Below are 16,267 nucleotides of genomic sequence, written 5' to 3'. Positions count from 1 at the left end.
AGAATTATATAAGCTTGTTTAAAAGTAATAAATACGATTAATAATATTCTGTTTGTATTAAAAGGTATGACACTTAGAATGGGGCGATTGGTATAGAAATGACACATTGAAATAATGAACGATTAAATAGTGAAAGATTATAATCTAATAAAAATATGTGTATTATTACAAGGATTATATAAGCTTGTTAAATGAAATAAATATGATTAATACTGTTTTATTTGTATTAAAATTGCATGACACTCAGGTGCAATGCTGTTCACACATTGATGAGTTTGTAAAAAATAAAAAAACTTTAAAAAAAAATAAGTATGAAAAACGGTCATGAATTACTTTTTTCAAACTTGTTGTAACTTCGAACGGTCACTAAATGAACTGTCGTTATGTCGAGGACTAACTGTATAGCAAGTAGGTGATATCAGTATCTTACAGGAACATTTGGGAGATTTAATTGTTATCCCCAACATGGAATAAGTTCAAGTTTTACCTGGTGGGTCCCAATTAGTGACATGCTAGCTACGTTCTGGAGCATAAAAGGAAGCAACAAGAAAAGATTGTGAAGAACAGTTTTCCACGGTCACAAAAACAAACGGCAGAGATAACGGTTATAAGTCGCCGCTAGAGGCAGTCCTCAACTTACGACCACAACTGACCCCGAAATTTCCACTGCTAAGCAAGGCAGAGTGACTTCTCCCCCATTTAATTTTTTTTTGCCGTAGTTGTTGAGCAAATTGCTCTGGCCATTAAGCGAATCGGGCGGTCGTTAAGCACATCAGGTGGTCATTAAGCAAATCAGGCTTTCCCCCACTGACTTTGCTTGTCTGAAGCCACAGCTGGGAAAATTGCACATGGCGATTCACAGGACCCCTAGGATACTGCAACTGTCGTAAGTACATGCCAGTTGCCAAGTGCCTGAATTTTGATCACCTGACCATCGGGAATGCTTCGACGGTCGTAAGTGTGAGGACTGGTTTTGTTGTGTCTGCGGGGCCCGAGCCAGGCCTCCTGGCTGAGAGTGACTGAGAGAGTGAGGGGGAAGAGCCGACAGGGCTTCCCTCTGCAGAACCTTCCTCTCTGGCTCCGCTCCAGGTCCCAGAGGCAGGCCAGGTGGAGGAGGAGGAGCTGACACAGCCTCTTTCCCCCGACCCGTTCTCCTCCTCCCTGGCAACGCCCCAAGAGCCAGCTGAGGAGGATCAATCTTGGCTAGATGCAAGGCAGCGACGCCGAGCGAAGCGTGCGCAGCAAAAGGAAGGAAGGGGCCGGCCCAGGGAGTGCTGAGTCACGGAGCCACACCCCACAGGGTATAAAAGTGGGTGGAGCTGCCTTTGGGCTCCGTGACGGACAAAGACTGACTTCTGGGAGCTTCGACTGTGTTATTTTCGTGATTCAGACTTTGACTTCTGTTTATTCCTGAACTGCAAATTACGGTCTGAGGAGAACTTGGCAGGCAATCGCAGGTTCATTGCCAGGACTGTTATCTGTTGTCGGAGTAAATTTCTGGCAAGGAAAGTCAGCTCGCGTGTCTTTCTGGGTTGTGGTCAGGAGGGGACATAACAGGTTGTGCTTGGCCTTTTTCAGTGTAACTTCAAAGGGTCGCTGAACCCTGATCACATGACCGGGGGTGGTGGTGCTGTGGCGGTCACTAGTCCCTTATTTTAGCACTGTCGTAACTTTGAACAGTCACTCAATGAATGGCCGTATGTTGAGGACTGCCCGAAGAAGCTCCCTTCCCAACTTCATCACATCCAGGTGTTTATGCCAACACCGAACCGACAAAGTGGCATTTGTCTGCTTCCCCGAACTTCACACCTGCTTTTTCCCATTTCTGAATGGCCTTCAAGATCAGACAAAAAATAAAATAAAATTAAAGATTTTTGAATTTGCAAAACTTACCCGGCTTGAAGTTTCCAAAAGAAATTGGAATGTGCTTTGTACAGATTGGCATATTTCTAATTCAGTCCTGCTGAATACCATTAAATAATCCTTAAGGTGGTCGTATACATTGCCATCAAGAGCCTGCGTGCAAAGAAAAGGGAATAAAAAGCAGAAATTTATTCGTAAATTTATTCGAAAGCCATCAAGATGAGTCAACCGACAGTGATTCCGATTACCGATAGTCCTCAACTTATGACCACAATTGAGCCTAAAATGCCTGTTGCTGAGTGAGTTAGTTGCTAAGTGAATTTTGCCCCGTTTTTACAACCTCTTTTGCCACCGTTGTTAAGTGAATCACTGCAGTTGTTAACACGGTTGTTAAGTGAATCGGGCTTCCCCATTGACTCTGCTTGCAAAGGGGATCACATGACCCTGGGATACTGCGACCGTCATAAATATGAGTCAGTTGCCAAGCATCTGAAGTTTGATCAGATGACCGGGGGAACGCTGCAACGGTCATAAGGGTGAAAAACGGCCACGAATCCCCTTTTTTTCAGTGCTGTTGTAACTTTGAACGGGTCACTAAATGAACTGTTGCAAGTGGAAGGACTACCTGTATTTGGAGTGACTCATAAATCCACTCCGCTGAACCAAAATGCTTAGCACGTTTCAAAGGGGGGAAAAAATTCAAAATGCTTATTTCAAGAGACAATGGGACTTTCTGGCTTTTCTTTGAAGACGTTTTGCTTCTCGTCCCAGAAGCTTCTTCAGCTCTGAGTGGATGGTGGGGAGGGGAAGGATTGATGCTCCTTGCAGACAGAGCTGGTCATTTGCATCCTTTGAGAGGGTCCTTGAGGCCACTTGGAGGTTTACCTGTGTCCTCAGGGTCTCACCTGAGTGGTGCAAATGGGTGTGGAGCCAACAGTGAAGAAAATATCCTGCAGCCAAGAAGGCTCCATGCCCATTTGTACCACTCAGAGGACCCACAGATAAATCTCCAAGGGGCCTCAACGACTTTCTCAAAAGATGTAAATGACCAGCCATCTGCAAGGAGCATCAATCCTTCCCTTCCTCACCATCCAGTCGGAGCTGAAGAAGCTTCTGGGAGGAGAAGCGAAAGAAAAAAACCAGAAAGTCCAGTTGCCTCTGGAAAAAGCATATGACCTGGATGGTGGAGAATCTCTACAGACCTTTTAGCTATCCAATTTGGGATGAAGCACTTTTGAATGGTGTGGGAGTAGGGGTGGATTTCCAGAGGGGAAAAAAATTGCAGACTACAGGGACCATTTGCACCATTCAGGTGAGACCCTGAGGATACAGGTAAACCTCCAGGTGGCCTCAAGGACCCTCTCAAAGGATCCAAATGAGACCAGCTGTCTGCAAGGAGTAGAAATCTTTAAACCTTTAAAGCGCTCCATGGCTTAGGGCCTGGGTACTTACGGGACCGCCTGCTGTTACCACATGCCTCCCACCGACCCGTACGCTCTCACAGAGAGGGACTTCTCAGGGTGCCATCCGCCAAGCAGTGTCGGCTGGCGGCCCCCAGGGGAAGGGCCTTCTCTGTGGGGGCTCCCACACTCTGGAACGAACTTCCCCTGGGTTTACGCCGAATACCTGACCTTCGGACATTCCGTCGCGAACTGAAGACATATCTTTTTATTCGCGCGGGGCTGGCTTAAATTGAATTTTATTAAATTTTAATTTCTTATTAACTAATTTTAAATGGGGTTTTTAGTTCATTGTATACTTTTCAGGCCAATTTTTAAAATAAGTTTTTTAATTGCATTTTAAATTGTATATTGTACTATCTGTTTTATTTTGCCTGTACACCGCCCTGAGTCCTTCGGGAGAAGGGCGGTATAAAAATCAAATAAATAAATAAATAAAATAAAATTCCCCACCATCCAGTCAGAGCTGAAGAAGCTTCTTGGATGAGAAGCGAAATGTCTTCAAAGAAAAACCAGAAAGTCCTGGTGCTTCTTGAAAAAAAAAGGCTCCTTTGGGACAAACATGACCTGGATGACGGAGAACCTCCGCAGACATTCAAAATGCTTTGGCATCTGGAAAAAGTGTATCTTGTAATACATAAACTGGAGGTGTCGACTTTGTATATAATATACAAATGGATGAAGACTATTGCTTGACATAGTGTAAGCCGCCCTGAGTCTTCGGAGAAGGGCGGGATATAAATGCAAATTAAAAAAAACACAATAAAATGAGACGTTTTAATTACAAAACGTACATTCCGAATAGTTCAAAAAATAAATAAATAAAAGGGACGGGTTTTTTCAAGAAGCCTGCAATTTCTAACAGGCAATCTGACTTTATAGGTAGGTGCTCTTCTTAAGGGCAGTAAGGATATTTAGCAATATTTAATTTTGGGCAACGGAGGTTGGCTAATTGCAGCCATTATTTCTTGGGGCACCAGGGTTTTGAACCTGTGCATCGAAGATTATGTTTAGGAGCGGTGCGGTGCCCTAGAGGTGGCGCTCTCACCTCACAATCAGGAGGCTGCGAGTTCGATCCTAGGTAGAGGCAGATATTTCTCTATCTCTGGGCACAATGAGAATGTATCTGTGGAACAAAACTCTGGACTGGCAACAGGAAGGGCATCCGGCCAGGAAACACTTGGCTCCATTCAGTTGCCCAGACTCCACCCCGTTGCAAGGGATTATGGGGTCGTTAAACGATGATGATGATGATGATCAAAGATTCTTCCGGGTGCAATTCAAGGTGTTGGTTACCACCTTTAAAGCGCTCCATGGCACAGGACCGGGTTATTTACGGGACCGCCTGCTGCCACCTATAGCCTCCCATCGGCCTGTGCGCTCCCATAGGGAGGGTCTCCTCAGGGTGCCGTCAGTCAAACAATGCTGACTGGTGACCCCCAGGGGGACAGTCTTCTCTGTGGGGGCTCCTGCCCTTTGGAATGAGCTGCCTCCGGGGTTGCGTCAACCTCCAAACTTTTAAACGCGAACTCAAGACCTTTCTTATTCCATCGCGCGGGGCTAGCCTAACGAAATTTTAATGGGAGCTTTTATGATGGTTTTTTACCTTACTTTTAATTTTTTGGCCAAATTTTAGAATTAGTTTTTAAATATGTTTTTAACTTTTGTTTATTGCTATGTTGTTTTTATTTTGGCTGTGAACTGCCCTGAGTCCTTCGGGAGAAGGGCGGTATAAAATCAAATAAATAAATAAATAAAATAAAATTCCCCACCATCCAGTCAGAGCTGAAGAAGCTTCTTGGATGAGAAGCGAAATGTCTTCAAAGAAAAACCAGAAAGTCCTGGTGCTTCTTGAAAAAAAAAGGCTCCTTTGGGACAAACATGACCTGGATGACGGAGAACCTCCGCAGACATTCAAAATGCTTTGGCATCTGGAAAAAGTGTATCTTGTAATACATAAACTGGAGGTGTCGACTTTGTATATAATATACAAATGGATGAAGACTATTGCTTGACATAGTGTAAGCCGCCCTGGGTCCTTGGAGAAGGCGGATATAAATGCAAATTAAAAAAAACACAATAAAATGAGACGTTTTAATTACAAAACGTGCATTCCGAATAGTTCAAAAAATAAATAAATAAAAGGGACGGGTTTTTTCAAGAAGCCTGCAATTTCTAACAGGCAATCTGACTTTATAGGTAGGTGCTCTTCTTAAGGGCAGTAAGGATATTTAGCAATATTTAATTTTGGGCAACGGAGGTTGGCTAATTGCAGCCATTATTTCTTGGGGCGCCACGGTTTTGAACCTGTGCATCGAAGATTATATTTAGGAGCGGTGCGGTGCCCTAGAGGTGGCGCTCTCGCCTCACAATCAGGAGGCTGCGCGTTCGATCCTAGGTAGAGGCAGATATTTCTCTATCTCTGGGCACAATGAGAATGTATCTGTGGAACAAAACTCTGGACTGGCAACAGGAAGGGCATCCGGCCAGGAAACACTCGGCTCCATTCAGTTGCCCAGACTCCACCCCGTTGCAAGGGATTATGGGGTCGTTAAACGATGATGATGATGATGATCAAAGATTCTTCCGGGTGCAATTCAAGGTGTTGGTTACCACCTTTAAAGCGCTCCATGGCACAGGACCGGGTTATTTACGGGACCGCCTGCTGCCACCTATAGCCTCCCATCGGCCTGTGCGCTCCCATAGGGAGAGTCTCCTCAGGGTGCCGTCAGTCAAACAATGCTGACTGGTGACCCCCAGGGGGACAGTCTTCTCTGTGGGGGCTCCTGCCCTTTGGAATGAGCTGCCTCCGGGGTTGCGTCAACCTCCAAACTTTTAAACGCGAACTCAAGACCTTTCTTATTCCATCGCGCGGGGCTAGCCTAACGAAATTTTAATGGGAGCTTTTATGATGGTTTTTTACCTTACTTTTAATTTTTGCCCATATAGGAACCTTATAATTTAGTTTATAAGAGTATTTTTCCAAACACATGAAGGGCATTTCTTAGCACATGATTTTTAAAGGCCTTATCCACTTTTTGTCATAAATTAAATATGCATGCCATCCATATAGCAAATCATAACCTTCTATATTCAAAATTCTGTCCTCTGTTAAATTAAACCAATCACTTATTGCAGAGAGCAGCTGCTTCATAATATAATTTAAAATTAGGCATTTTAAACCTCCCTTTCCGAGAATCTTGAATTATTTTCATTTTAACCCTAGCTTTTTACCTTCCCATATAAATTTGTTAATTCCTTCTGCCATTCCTCAAGATTCTTATCTTTCTTAATTATTGGTATCATCTGAAAGAGGAATAAAAATCTAGGTAAAACATTCATTTTAATAGCAGCAATTCTCCCAGCAAAGATAATTGCAATTTTTCCAAACAATCAACTCCTTCTGAACTTTTGCCATAAAACCTCATAGTTATTCTTATACAATTTCACATTTGATGACGTAATATAAACCCTAAGTACTTAACCTTCTTTACAATTTCAAATCCTGTTACTTCCTCTAGTTTTTCTTTCTGTTGTCTGGCCATATTTTTATTATCACTTTTGTCTTTTTCTGATTTACCTTAAACCCTGAGACATTCCCATATTGATCAATTATTTCCAACAAAGATTTACTAGAATTTATAGGGTTTGTTAAAGTAATCACCAAATCATCTGCAAAAGCTCTTAACTTATATTCACATTGTCTAACTCTAATTCCCTCTATCTCCTTTACTTCTCGTATTTTATCCAATAATGGTTCTAGAGTTAAAATAAACAATAATGGTGATAAAGGACATCCCTGTCTTGTTCCTTTCGCAATCTTAAAAGGTTCTGTTAAGCTACCATTGATTATAATCTGTGCTGTTTGCTCTCCATAAATTGCCCTAATTATTCTTAAAAAACCATCTCCAAATTGCATCTTTTCTATTAATTTAAATAAAAAATCCCAATGCAATCGATCAAAAGCTTTCTCTGCATCGAGAAAAATAAATGCTGCTGGAATAAAATTTTTCTTTTCTAAGTACTCCAGTAAATTAACAATCTGCCTAACATTATTCCTCATCTGTCTCCCTTTTATAAATCCAGATTGATCATTATGAATTCTTCGCTGCAGAATCAACATTAATCTATTAGCTATTATTTTAACAAAATCTTATAATCATTATTTAAAAGTGAGATTGGCCTATAATTCCCAGGTTTAGAACAATCCTGTTCCTCTTTTGGTATCAATGAAATAAAGAGGTTCTCCATGAGAATTCCCCTCCTAGTTGTATCTGATTAAATAATTCCTTAAGTGGACCTAACATCTCATCCTGTAAATTCCTATAATAACTAACTGTGAGCCCATCTGTACCAGGAGTTTTCCCATTTTAATTGTTTAATTACCAAAATAATTTCTTCCGAGGTTATAGGCCGATTCAATTCATCCGCTTGTTCTAAAGTTAAATTTTTAACCTTATATTCCTTCAAATAATTATCAATATCCCTATTCAATATATTATCTTTAAGATATAAATTTGTATAATATTCTAAAAAGCTTTTTAATTTTATCCTGTTGATATCTCTCTTTACCTTTGTATTCTATTTTTCTATAGTACGTTGTTTTGTCTTTTCCTTAAAGTATATGCTAACCACCTACCAGGTCTATTTGCGTTACAAAAGTATTATGTTTGGCATATTGTATATTTGTTGCCACCTGATCAGCCATTATCATATTAAATTGATTCTGTAGTAACTTTATTGCATCTTTAAGTTTTTGATCATGTGGATTATGTATTAATAATTGTTGTTTCTTATAAATTTCCTCTTCTAAATACCTACGCTGTCTTTGTTGCTTATTTCTCTGTCTATTATTAAGATATATTAATACACCTCTCATAAAAGCTTTACTGCAGTCCCAAACCATTTCTATCGATGTTTCATTATTCAAATTATAATCAAAAAATTCTTTCATCTGCTTTTTACATTGATTTACATTATCCTGATATCTAAACAAATTTTCATTTAATCTCCAAGTTCTTCTACCCTCTTTTCCATATTGCAATTCCATCCAAACAGGACTATGATCAGACAAACATCTTGGAAATATCTTAGTTTTCTTCACCCTAAAAAGCAAATCATTAGAAATTAAAATAAAATCAATACGTGAGAAGGATTGATGCCTATCAGAGAAAAAGTATAGTCTCTTTCCTCCAAATTCGCAGTCTCCATACATCTCTTAACTCAAAATCTACTATCATATCAAACAAGGATTTAGGCAGCTTTGCATGTGCAGGTATCTTCTTGGAAGAAATTCTCTTGTCCTTTCGTGTATCTATTACTCCATTCCAATCTCCCAATATAATACACGATTTATAATCCCATAGATCAACTTATCATATAACATTCTATAAAATTTTTCTTGTTGCTGATTGGGTGCATATATACCAAGCAAGAGAGTCCTTTTGTTTCTATTGTAAGTTCAATAGCAATATATCTTCCGTGAATATCTGCCTCTATTAACTTGGCTGGTATATCTTTTCTCAAATAAACCACTATGCCATGTTTTTCTCCAAAGCTGAAGCAACAAAATGTTTACCTAACTTTGAGTTTATTAGGTACTTTTGATCTGATAATTTAATATGCGTTTCTTGTAAGCAAATAACATCATTTTAAATTGTTTCAAATAATGAAATATTTTTCTTCTCTTCTGAGCTGAGTTCAAACCATTGACATTCCAAGTCAAGATTTTATTTGCCATTACTGGGCTGCTGAAGCCTTTGAGCAATCAACTGAAGATCGTCCTCCGTATCTTGACCGTGCTCCTCCACCGCTTCTGTAGCAGAATCCTGAACTTTACTTTGAGTTTATTGCTCCTTTTCTTTACGCAAGGGCTCCCTCGTCAGTCTTTGTTCTTGTGGTTGTTCCTCAGATAGTAACATCACTGGAATCACCTCAGCTTCCACACCCATTTGAGTCTCTTGGATTCTTTTTTCTATTATTTCTATTTCAAATTTCAGCACTGTAGAAAGAAAATCTTTGGCCTTAAGCACTGTGTCAATCGATATCTCCTTCCTTGATAATACACTGTCAACCAACTGGAACCTCCCATCTAAATTGAATCTGGTATTTCTTAAGTTCTTGTGAAAAATGTAAAGTCCTTTCTATCCCTTAACATCTTGGGAGGAATCTCTTTCAAAACCTTCAACTCCTGTTCCCCTATTTTCAAGTTTTTCTGAAAAGCAACTTGCAAAATTTGATTCCTCACTGTTCTTTTCAAAAAATAAACCACAATGTCTCTAGGAAGTTTCTTTTGCCTAGCAATCCAAGAATTAACTCTATAAATTTTGTCAATTTGATAAGCAACCTCTTGTGGATCAAGTTCAATAAATTCAGCCAGAGCTTCTGATAAAATTTTTAAATCTTCCCTTTCTCCTCATTCAAACCCCTAATTCTCAGAGCTCCTTCCATCATTCTATACTGCATCACCACCACTTGATCTTCATTTTATCCAATTTGATTTGCATTCCCCATTCTATTTTCTATTTGTTGATTTGACTGAACAATTTCTTGCACCTCCTCCTCCACCACCTCCAGTCTTTTTGCCAAACCTTGAAAAGCCATCAAGATATCTTCTCTTATTTTTTTATTATTCTCTTTTATTTCTTCTCTTATTTTCTCATTATTATCCATAATCTCCTTAAACCTTTCCTCAGACACTTTCCCTTGCTCTTTAATCAGATCTTCTAAAGCTGGTTCAGAACCCCTTCTGCCCCCAGTCTTAGGTGGTTTAGTAGCCATTTCAGTTTTAAAATTCACAAAATATAAGTCTAGAAACTTCTCTTTTCCCCTTTAAGTATAGGAGAGCTCAGTTCACTTCATTAAAATCCACACATAACATTTCTTATCTTCTTAGTTGGACAGACTGTTTAAAATTCCATTCGTCACTTCACTCCCGTTCAGGCGCCATCTTTAAGAGTCAATTAGAACAAAGGAAAAAAAAAATTTCTCTTTTTTAGAAGGTAGAAGTCAGGAAGTCAAAAATACTTGCAATCCAATAATTGTCCGCTGGCACTCATTCCGTCTGCTTAAAGAGATCCATAAAGATAAGACAATTAGCAGAGATGGACACTTTCTTCTTTTCCTGCTTTTGCAGGCACGCACTGAAGTCGGAGGGCAGGAATATTTATGGGACCCGTCGACCCTTCGAGGCTCTGCTTAATTAAAACAAAGCCTCTGGGGAGGTCTACCAACATTTCCTGCTGCTCTTATCTTTCCTCTTTCATCCAGAGAAAAAGATTAAAGCCGGCTTTTCCTGGCTTTTACGATGTTCAGTGCGGAGCCCCTTTAATTAGGGCTCAGCGAAGAGGTGGAGCCACCCGGAAGTCCTTTCTGGCTTTTCTTTGAAGACGTTTCGCTTCTCATCCCAGAAGCTTCTTCAGCTCTGACTGGATGGTGGGGAGGGGAAGGATTGATGCTCCTTGCAGATGGCTGGTCATTTGCATCCTTTGAGAGGGTCCTTGAGGCCACTTGGGGGTTTATCTGTGTCCTCAGGGTCTCACCTGAGTGGTGCAAATGGGTGTGGAGCCAACAGTGAAGAAAATATCCTGCAGCCAAGAAGGCTCCATGCCCATTTGCACCACTCAGGGGACCCACAGATAAACCTCCAAGATGCAAATGACCAGCCGTCTGCAAGGAGCATCAATCCTTCCCTTCCTCACCATCCAGTCAGAGCTGAAGAAGCTTCTGGGAGGAGAAGCGAAAGGTCTTCAAAAGAAAAAAACCAGAAAGTCCAGTTGCCTCTTGAAAAAGCATATGACCTGGATGGTGGAGAATCTCTACAGACCTTTTAGCTATCCAATTTGGGATGAAGCACTTTTGAATGGTGTGGGAGTAGGAATGGATTTCCAGAGGGGGAAAAAATTGCAGACTACAGGAACCATTTGCACCACTCAGGTGAGACCCTGAGGATACAGGTAAACCTCCAGGTGGCCTCAAGGACCCTCTCAAAGGATGCAAATGAGACCAGCTGTCTGCAAGGAGTAGAAATCCTTCCATTCCCCACCATCCAGTCAGAGCTGAAGAAGCTTCTTGGACGAGAAGCGAAACGTCTTCAAAGAAAAACCAGAAAGTCCAGTTGCCTCTTGAAAAAAAAAGGCTCCTTTGGGATAACCTGGACCTGGATGACAGAGAACCTCCGCAGACATTCAAAATGTCATTGGCCCCGATGGAGAGGGTTCGCAACTTAGGCGTCCTCCTGGATGAACGGCTGTCTCTAGAAGATCATTTGACGGCCGTCTCCAGGAGAGCGTTCTACCAGGTTCGCCTGGTACGCCAGTTGCGCCTTTCTGGAGAGAAGAGAGAAGGTGAGAACAACGCAGACTGAGCCAGCTACGAGGGAAGAGAGTGACCCTCTCCCCTTCACAAGGCACACCTGGGGACTGAGATGGAAGGAGGTGCCGGTGGGAGGGGCATTTGTCGGGAACAAGCGCTGAATCTGTGGAGCCTCGTGCGCACTTGCCCGAAGATTAGCAATCGCACTTAGACTTATATACCGCTTCAGCCCCTCTCTAAGCGGTTTACAGAGTCAGCCTATCGCCCCCAACAATCTGGGGTCCTCATTTTACCCACCTTGGAAGGACGGAAGGCTGAGTCAACCTTGCGCCTGGTGAGATTCGATCTGCCAAACTGCTGGCAGTCGGTGATCGGCAGAAGTCGCCCGCAGCACTCTAACCGCTGCGCCACCGCGGCGGAGATTGCTGTGCTCTGTCTTGTGGGGCTTGTCAGTTTGCCCGCGTCGCTCAACTACTTGCTCTGGTTGCCGTGTGTGGCTAACCTGGCTTACTGGACTACTTGCAGCCAGAGGCTGCTGAAGGCGTGCGTGAGAGCTTTGCTCCAGGACTTGTAGTGAATGTGGGGATGTTTGGGGGACACAGTTGGAACAATAAGGGGGAGTTAGACCTGGTTCTCTGGTTGTGTTGCTTTTGTGCCACGCCCCGGGTCATCACAGAGTCATAGTTCCTTAAGTTAGGAGCACGGTTGTTAAATGAATTGGGCTTCCTCCTTGACTTTGCTTGTCAGAAGGATTAACAGAGTTGGAAGGGACCCCATAGCTCATCTAGTCCAACCCCCCGCTCAAGCAGGAGACCCTATAACATTTCTGACAAATGGCAGTTCAATCTTTTCTTGAAAGCCTCCAGGGATGAAGCTCCCACAACTTCCGAAGGCAACTTCTGTTCCATTGATTGATTGTTCTCACTGTCAGGAAATTCCTCCTCATTTCTAGGTTGAATATCTCCTTGGTCAGTTTCCATCCATAATTCCTTGTCTGGCCTTCGGGTGCCTTGGAGAATAGCTTGACCCCCTTCCTCCTCTCTGTGGCAGCCCCTCAAATATTGGAAGATGCTCTCCTGTCTCCCCTGGTCCTTCTCTTCACTTGACCAGCCATGCCCAGTTCCTGCAACTGTTCATCGTATATTTTAACCTCCAGTTCCCTCATCATCCTGGTTACTCTTCTCGGCACTCTTTCTAGAGTCTCAACATCTTTTTTATACTGTGGTGACTAAAACTGGATGCAGGACTCTAGGTGTGGTCTTACTAGAGCTTTACAGAATGGTATTAGAATCTCCCCTGATCTTGATTGAATCCCTCTGTTAATGCAATTTAGGATTGCATTGGCTTTTTTAGATGCCGCTGCTCACTGATGGCTCATATTTAGTTGGTGTCCACTAGGAGTCCAAGATCCCTCTTGCAGTCACTGCTATTAAGCCTGGCTTCCTCCAGTTTATTTGTCTACTTTTGGTTTTTCTTACCTAAGTGTAAGACTTAACTTTTCTCTACACTGAACTCCATTTTGTTAGATAGGGCCCAGGGTTCAAGTCTGTTGAGATCCATCTGGATATTGAGCCTATCTTCTAGGGTGTTGGCTATTCCTGCCAGCTTAGTATCGTCTGCAAATTTGATGAATTCTCCTTCTATTCCCTCATCTAAGTCGTTTATGATGCAAAAGGGGATCACGTGACCCTGGGAGATTGCAACTGTCATAAATACGAGTCAGTCGGCAAGCGAGTTAGATCACGTGACCCTGGGGATGTTGCAATGGTCCTGGGCATAAGTCGCTTTTTTATGTGCCCCCGTAACTTTCAACAATCACCGAACGAACTGTCATAAGTGGAGGATACCGGCATTAGGTCAAGAGATGAATATATATATATTTTTTACCTCTTGTTCTGGAACAAGGATGAATGGCTTTTTTAAACGAATTCTTTTATTTTTCAATCGGTTTAATTTTATCGATCACCCAGAGCTTAATAAGTGATTGCTTAACGTTCCCTTGTCAGTTTTTGTCTATGGGAAGCCTCGGTGTTTACACATCGCACACAATTGAGTGCGCAATTAAAACAGCTGCACATCATGTTTGGCCTGCTTGAAGCGTGGGTTTACAACCGTGGGCTCCACATGAAAAACTGAACTTGTGGAAGCACATAAAGACACACGGATGCTGGCTTAGCATTGCCGGCAGATTCCCTGTGTTGAGAGGCTCACGATGGGAACTGAAGCACGCAACCGCCTAATCCAGGGGTCTGCAAACTCGGCTCTTTTAAGACTTGTGGACTTCAAGACCCCTGACCTAGTCCTTGACTCACAACCACAAATGGAACCAGAATTTCCATTGCTAAGCAAAGGCACTTCTTAAGTGAGTCACGGCTGTCTTTTGAAGATCATTTGACGGCCGTCTCCAGGAGAGCTTTCCACCAGGTCCGCCTGGTGCGCCAGTTGCGCCCCTTTCTAGACCGGGATGCCTTGTGCACAGTCACTCACGCCCTTGTGACGTCTCGTCTGGACTACTGCAATGCTCTCTACATGGGGCTCCCCTTGAAGGGCATCCGGAGGCTGCAGTTGGTCCAGAATGCAGCTGCGCGGGTGATAGAGGGAGCCCCTCGTGGCTCCCGAGTGACACCTATCCTGCGCAGGCTGCACTGGCTACCTGTGGCCTTCCGGGTGCGCTTCAAGGTGTTGGTGAACGTCTTTAAAGCGCTCCATGGCATAGGGCCGGGTTACTTACGGGACCGCCTGCTGCTACCGAATACCTCTCACCGACCCGTGCGCTCTCACAGAGAGGGACTCCTCAGGGTGCCGTCGGCGCGACAGTGTCGTCTGGCGACACCCAGGGGAAGGGCCTTCTCTGTGGGGGCTCCCACCCTCTGGAACGAGCTCCCCCCAGGACTTCGTCAACTTCCGGACCTCCGAACCTTTCGCCGCGAGCTCAAAACTTACTTATTTATCTGCGCTGGACTGGGTTAGTTTTTTAAGTTATGGGTTTTTAATGGTGATTTTATAGTTTAGGGTTTTATATCGGTCGTTTGACCGTTTTTAGTTTTAAATTGGCCGGTTAAATATTTCATTTTAAATGTATTTTAAATTTATTGTGTACCTATGTGTTTTAATAAGGCTGTACACCGCCCTGAGTCCTTCGGGAGAAGGGCGGTCTAGAAATCTAATTAATAAATAAATAAATAAATAAATAAAATTAAGTGAATCGTGCGGTCGTTAAGCAAATCCAGCTCCCCCCCCATTGACGCTGTTTGTCAGCTAGGAAGATTGCAAATGATGATCACGTGATCCTGGGACCTTGTGACCGTCATAAATACAAGATGGTGATCTGAACTCATCGTTCCTGAATCACTTTTTTCACAAGCCGCAGAATGGTCACTAAACGAACGGATGTAAGTCGAGGACTGCCTGTAAAGGCTCCTGTTGCCACACCCAGCGGGTGACTTAAATGTGACTCTTCATTGGAGCTAGGTAAGTCCGTACAGGTGAGTCCTCGACTTACGACCACAATGGAGCCCCACATTTCCGCTGCTAAGTGAAACATTCGTTAGGTGAATTTTATTTCACGTTGTGATCTTGCTTGCCATCGTCGTTAAATGATTCGCTGTGGTTGTTAAATCTACGTAACACAGTCGTGAAGCGAATCTGGCTTCCCCCATTGACTTTGCTTGTCAGAAGGTCTCAAAAGAGGGTCAAATGACCAGCACAGCAACCGTCATAAATACAAGTCACAGCAACCGTCATAAATACGAGTCAGTTGCCAAGTGTCTGAATTTGGCTCACGTGACCCCTGGGGATGCTGCAAGGGCTGTAAGTGCGGAAAACGGTCATACGTCACATTTTTCAGTGCCATTATAAACTTCAAACGGTCACTAAACGAACCATTATAAGTCAAGGACTACCTATATTTCATGGGGTCCATGCAAAATCTGAGTAGCGAGATCAAATTAAAGAGAATATCGAACCGGTCTTGGAATTCCATCTTCATTAAGCCAACAACAGGAACTCAGCGTTTAAATTCTATTTAAACGAAGCCGTTAATAAGAGGGTTGGGGACGCATTTTAATTCCAGCCTCGTTTCCCGAACTGCCACTTTTGTCGTAATGAAACTTCAATGATTTAGGGCTCTTACAGACAAGACCGGCAAAGGTAAAAATGAGAGGCCTGCCGCGAAGCTATTTTGAGCAACGGGAGAAGAACCGAAGGCGGAACGCGGAACTCAAACCCAGCAAAACTCTGAAAAAGTTTTTTCCAACTTGGCTTGCTTGAAATCAAAGACGGCAGGTTTGGAACCAGGGGTGAAATGCTCCCGGTTCGGACTGGATCGGCCGATCCAGTAGCAATGTGCATGTGTGTGTGAGATTCGGAGAACCTATAGCAAAAATCCCTGCCCCCCCCAATTGAGCCACACTATTGTCAGAGCCTTTTTTTTTTTACCTTTAAAAGCATTTTTTTTACAACCTCTTCAGCCGAATCGCTCCCCCCCCTTTTTTTTGTGACATTGAACGGCACCTGTTTCTGGACCACTCCCCATTACAGTTAAGAGGAGCGATGAGAAATCGGCTACCAAAAACCACTTCCTAAATCTGAAACAAAACTTATCAACCCCCCTCCGTGGGGTTCAGGTTTCA

At 42.9% G+C, this 16,267-nt stretch overlaps 1 protein-coding gene across 1 annotated transcript in view; it reads right to left on the bottom strand.

The window, feature by feature from the left end:
• Positions 1-16,267, bottom strand: part of FCHSD2 (FCH and double SH3 domains 2) — a 212,883-nt gene that overhangs the window by 62,882 nt on the left and 133,734 nt on the right. Inside the window, exon 8 of the mRNA XM_058185398.1 lies at positions 1,894-2,016. Within this exon, the coding sequence (XP_058041381.1) occupies positions 1,894-2,016 (123 nt within the window). The remainder of the gene's footprint in view (positions 1-1,893; positions 2,017-16,267) is intronic.

This window comes from Ahaetulla prasina, chromosome 5, assembly GCF_028640845.1.
Source record: "Ahaetulla prasina isolate Xishuangbanna chromosome 5, ASM2864084v1, whole genome shotgun sequence".
Lineage (NCBI taxonomy): Eukaryota > Metazoa > Chordata > Lepidosauria > Squamata > Colubridae > Ahaetulla > Ahaetulla prasina.
This window is presented reverse-complemented; position numbering and strand designations above follow the sequence as displayed.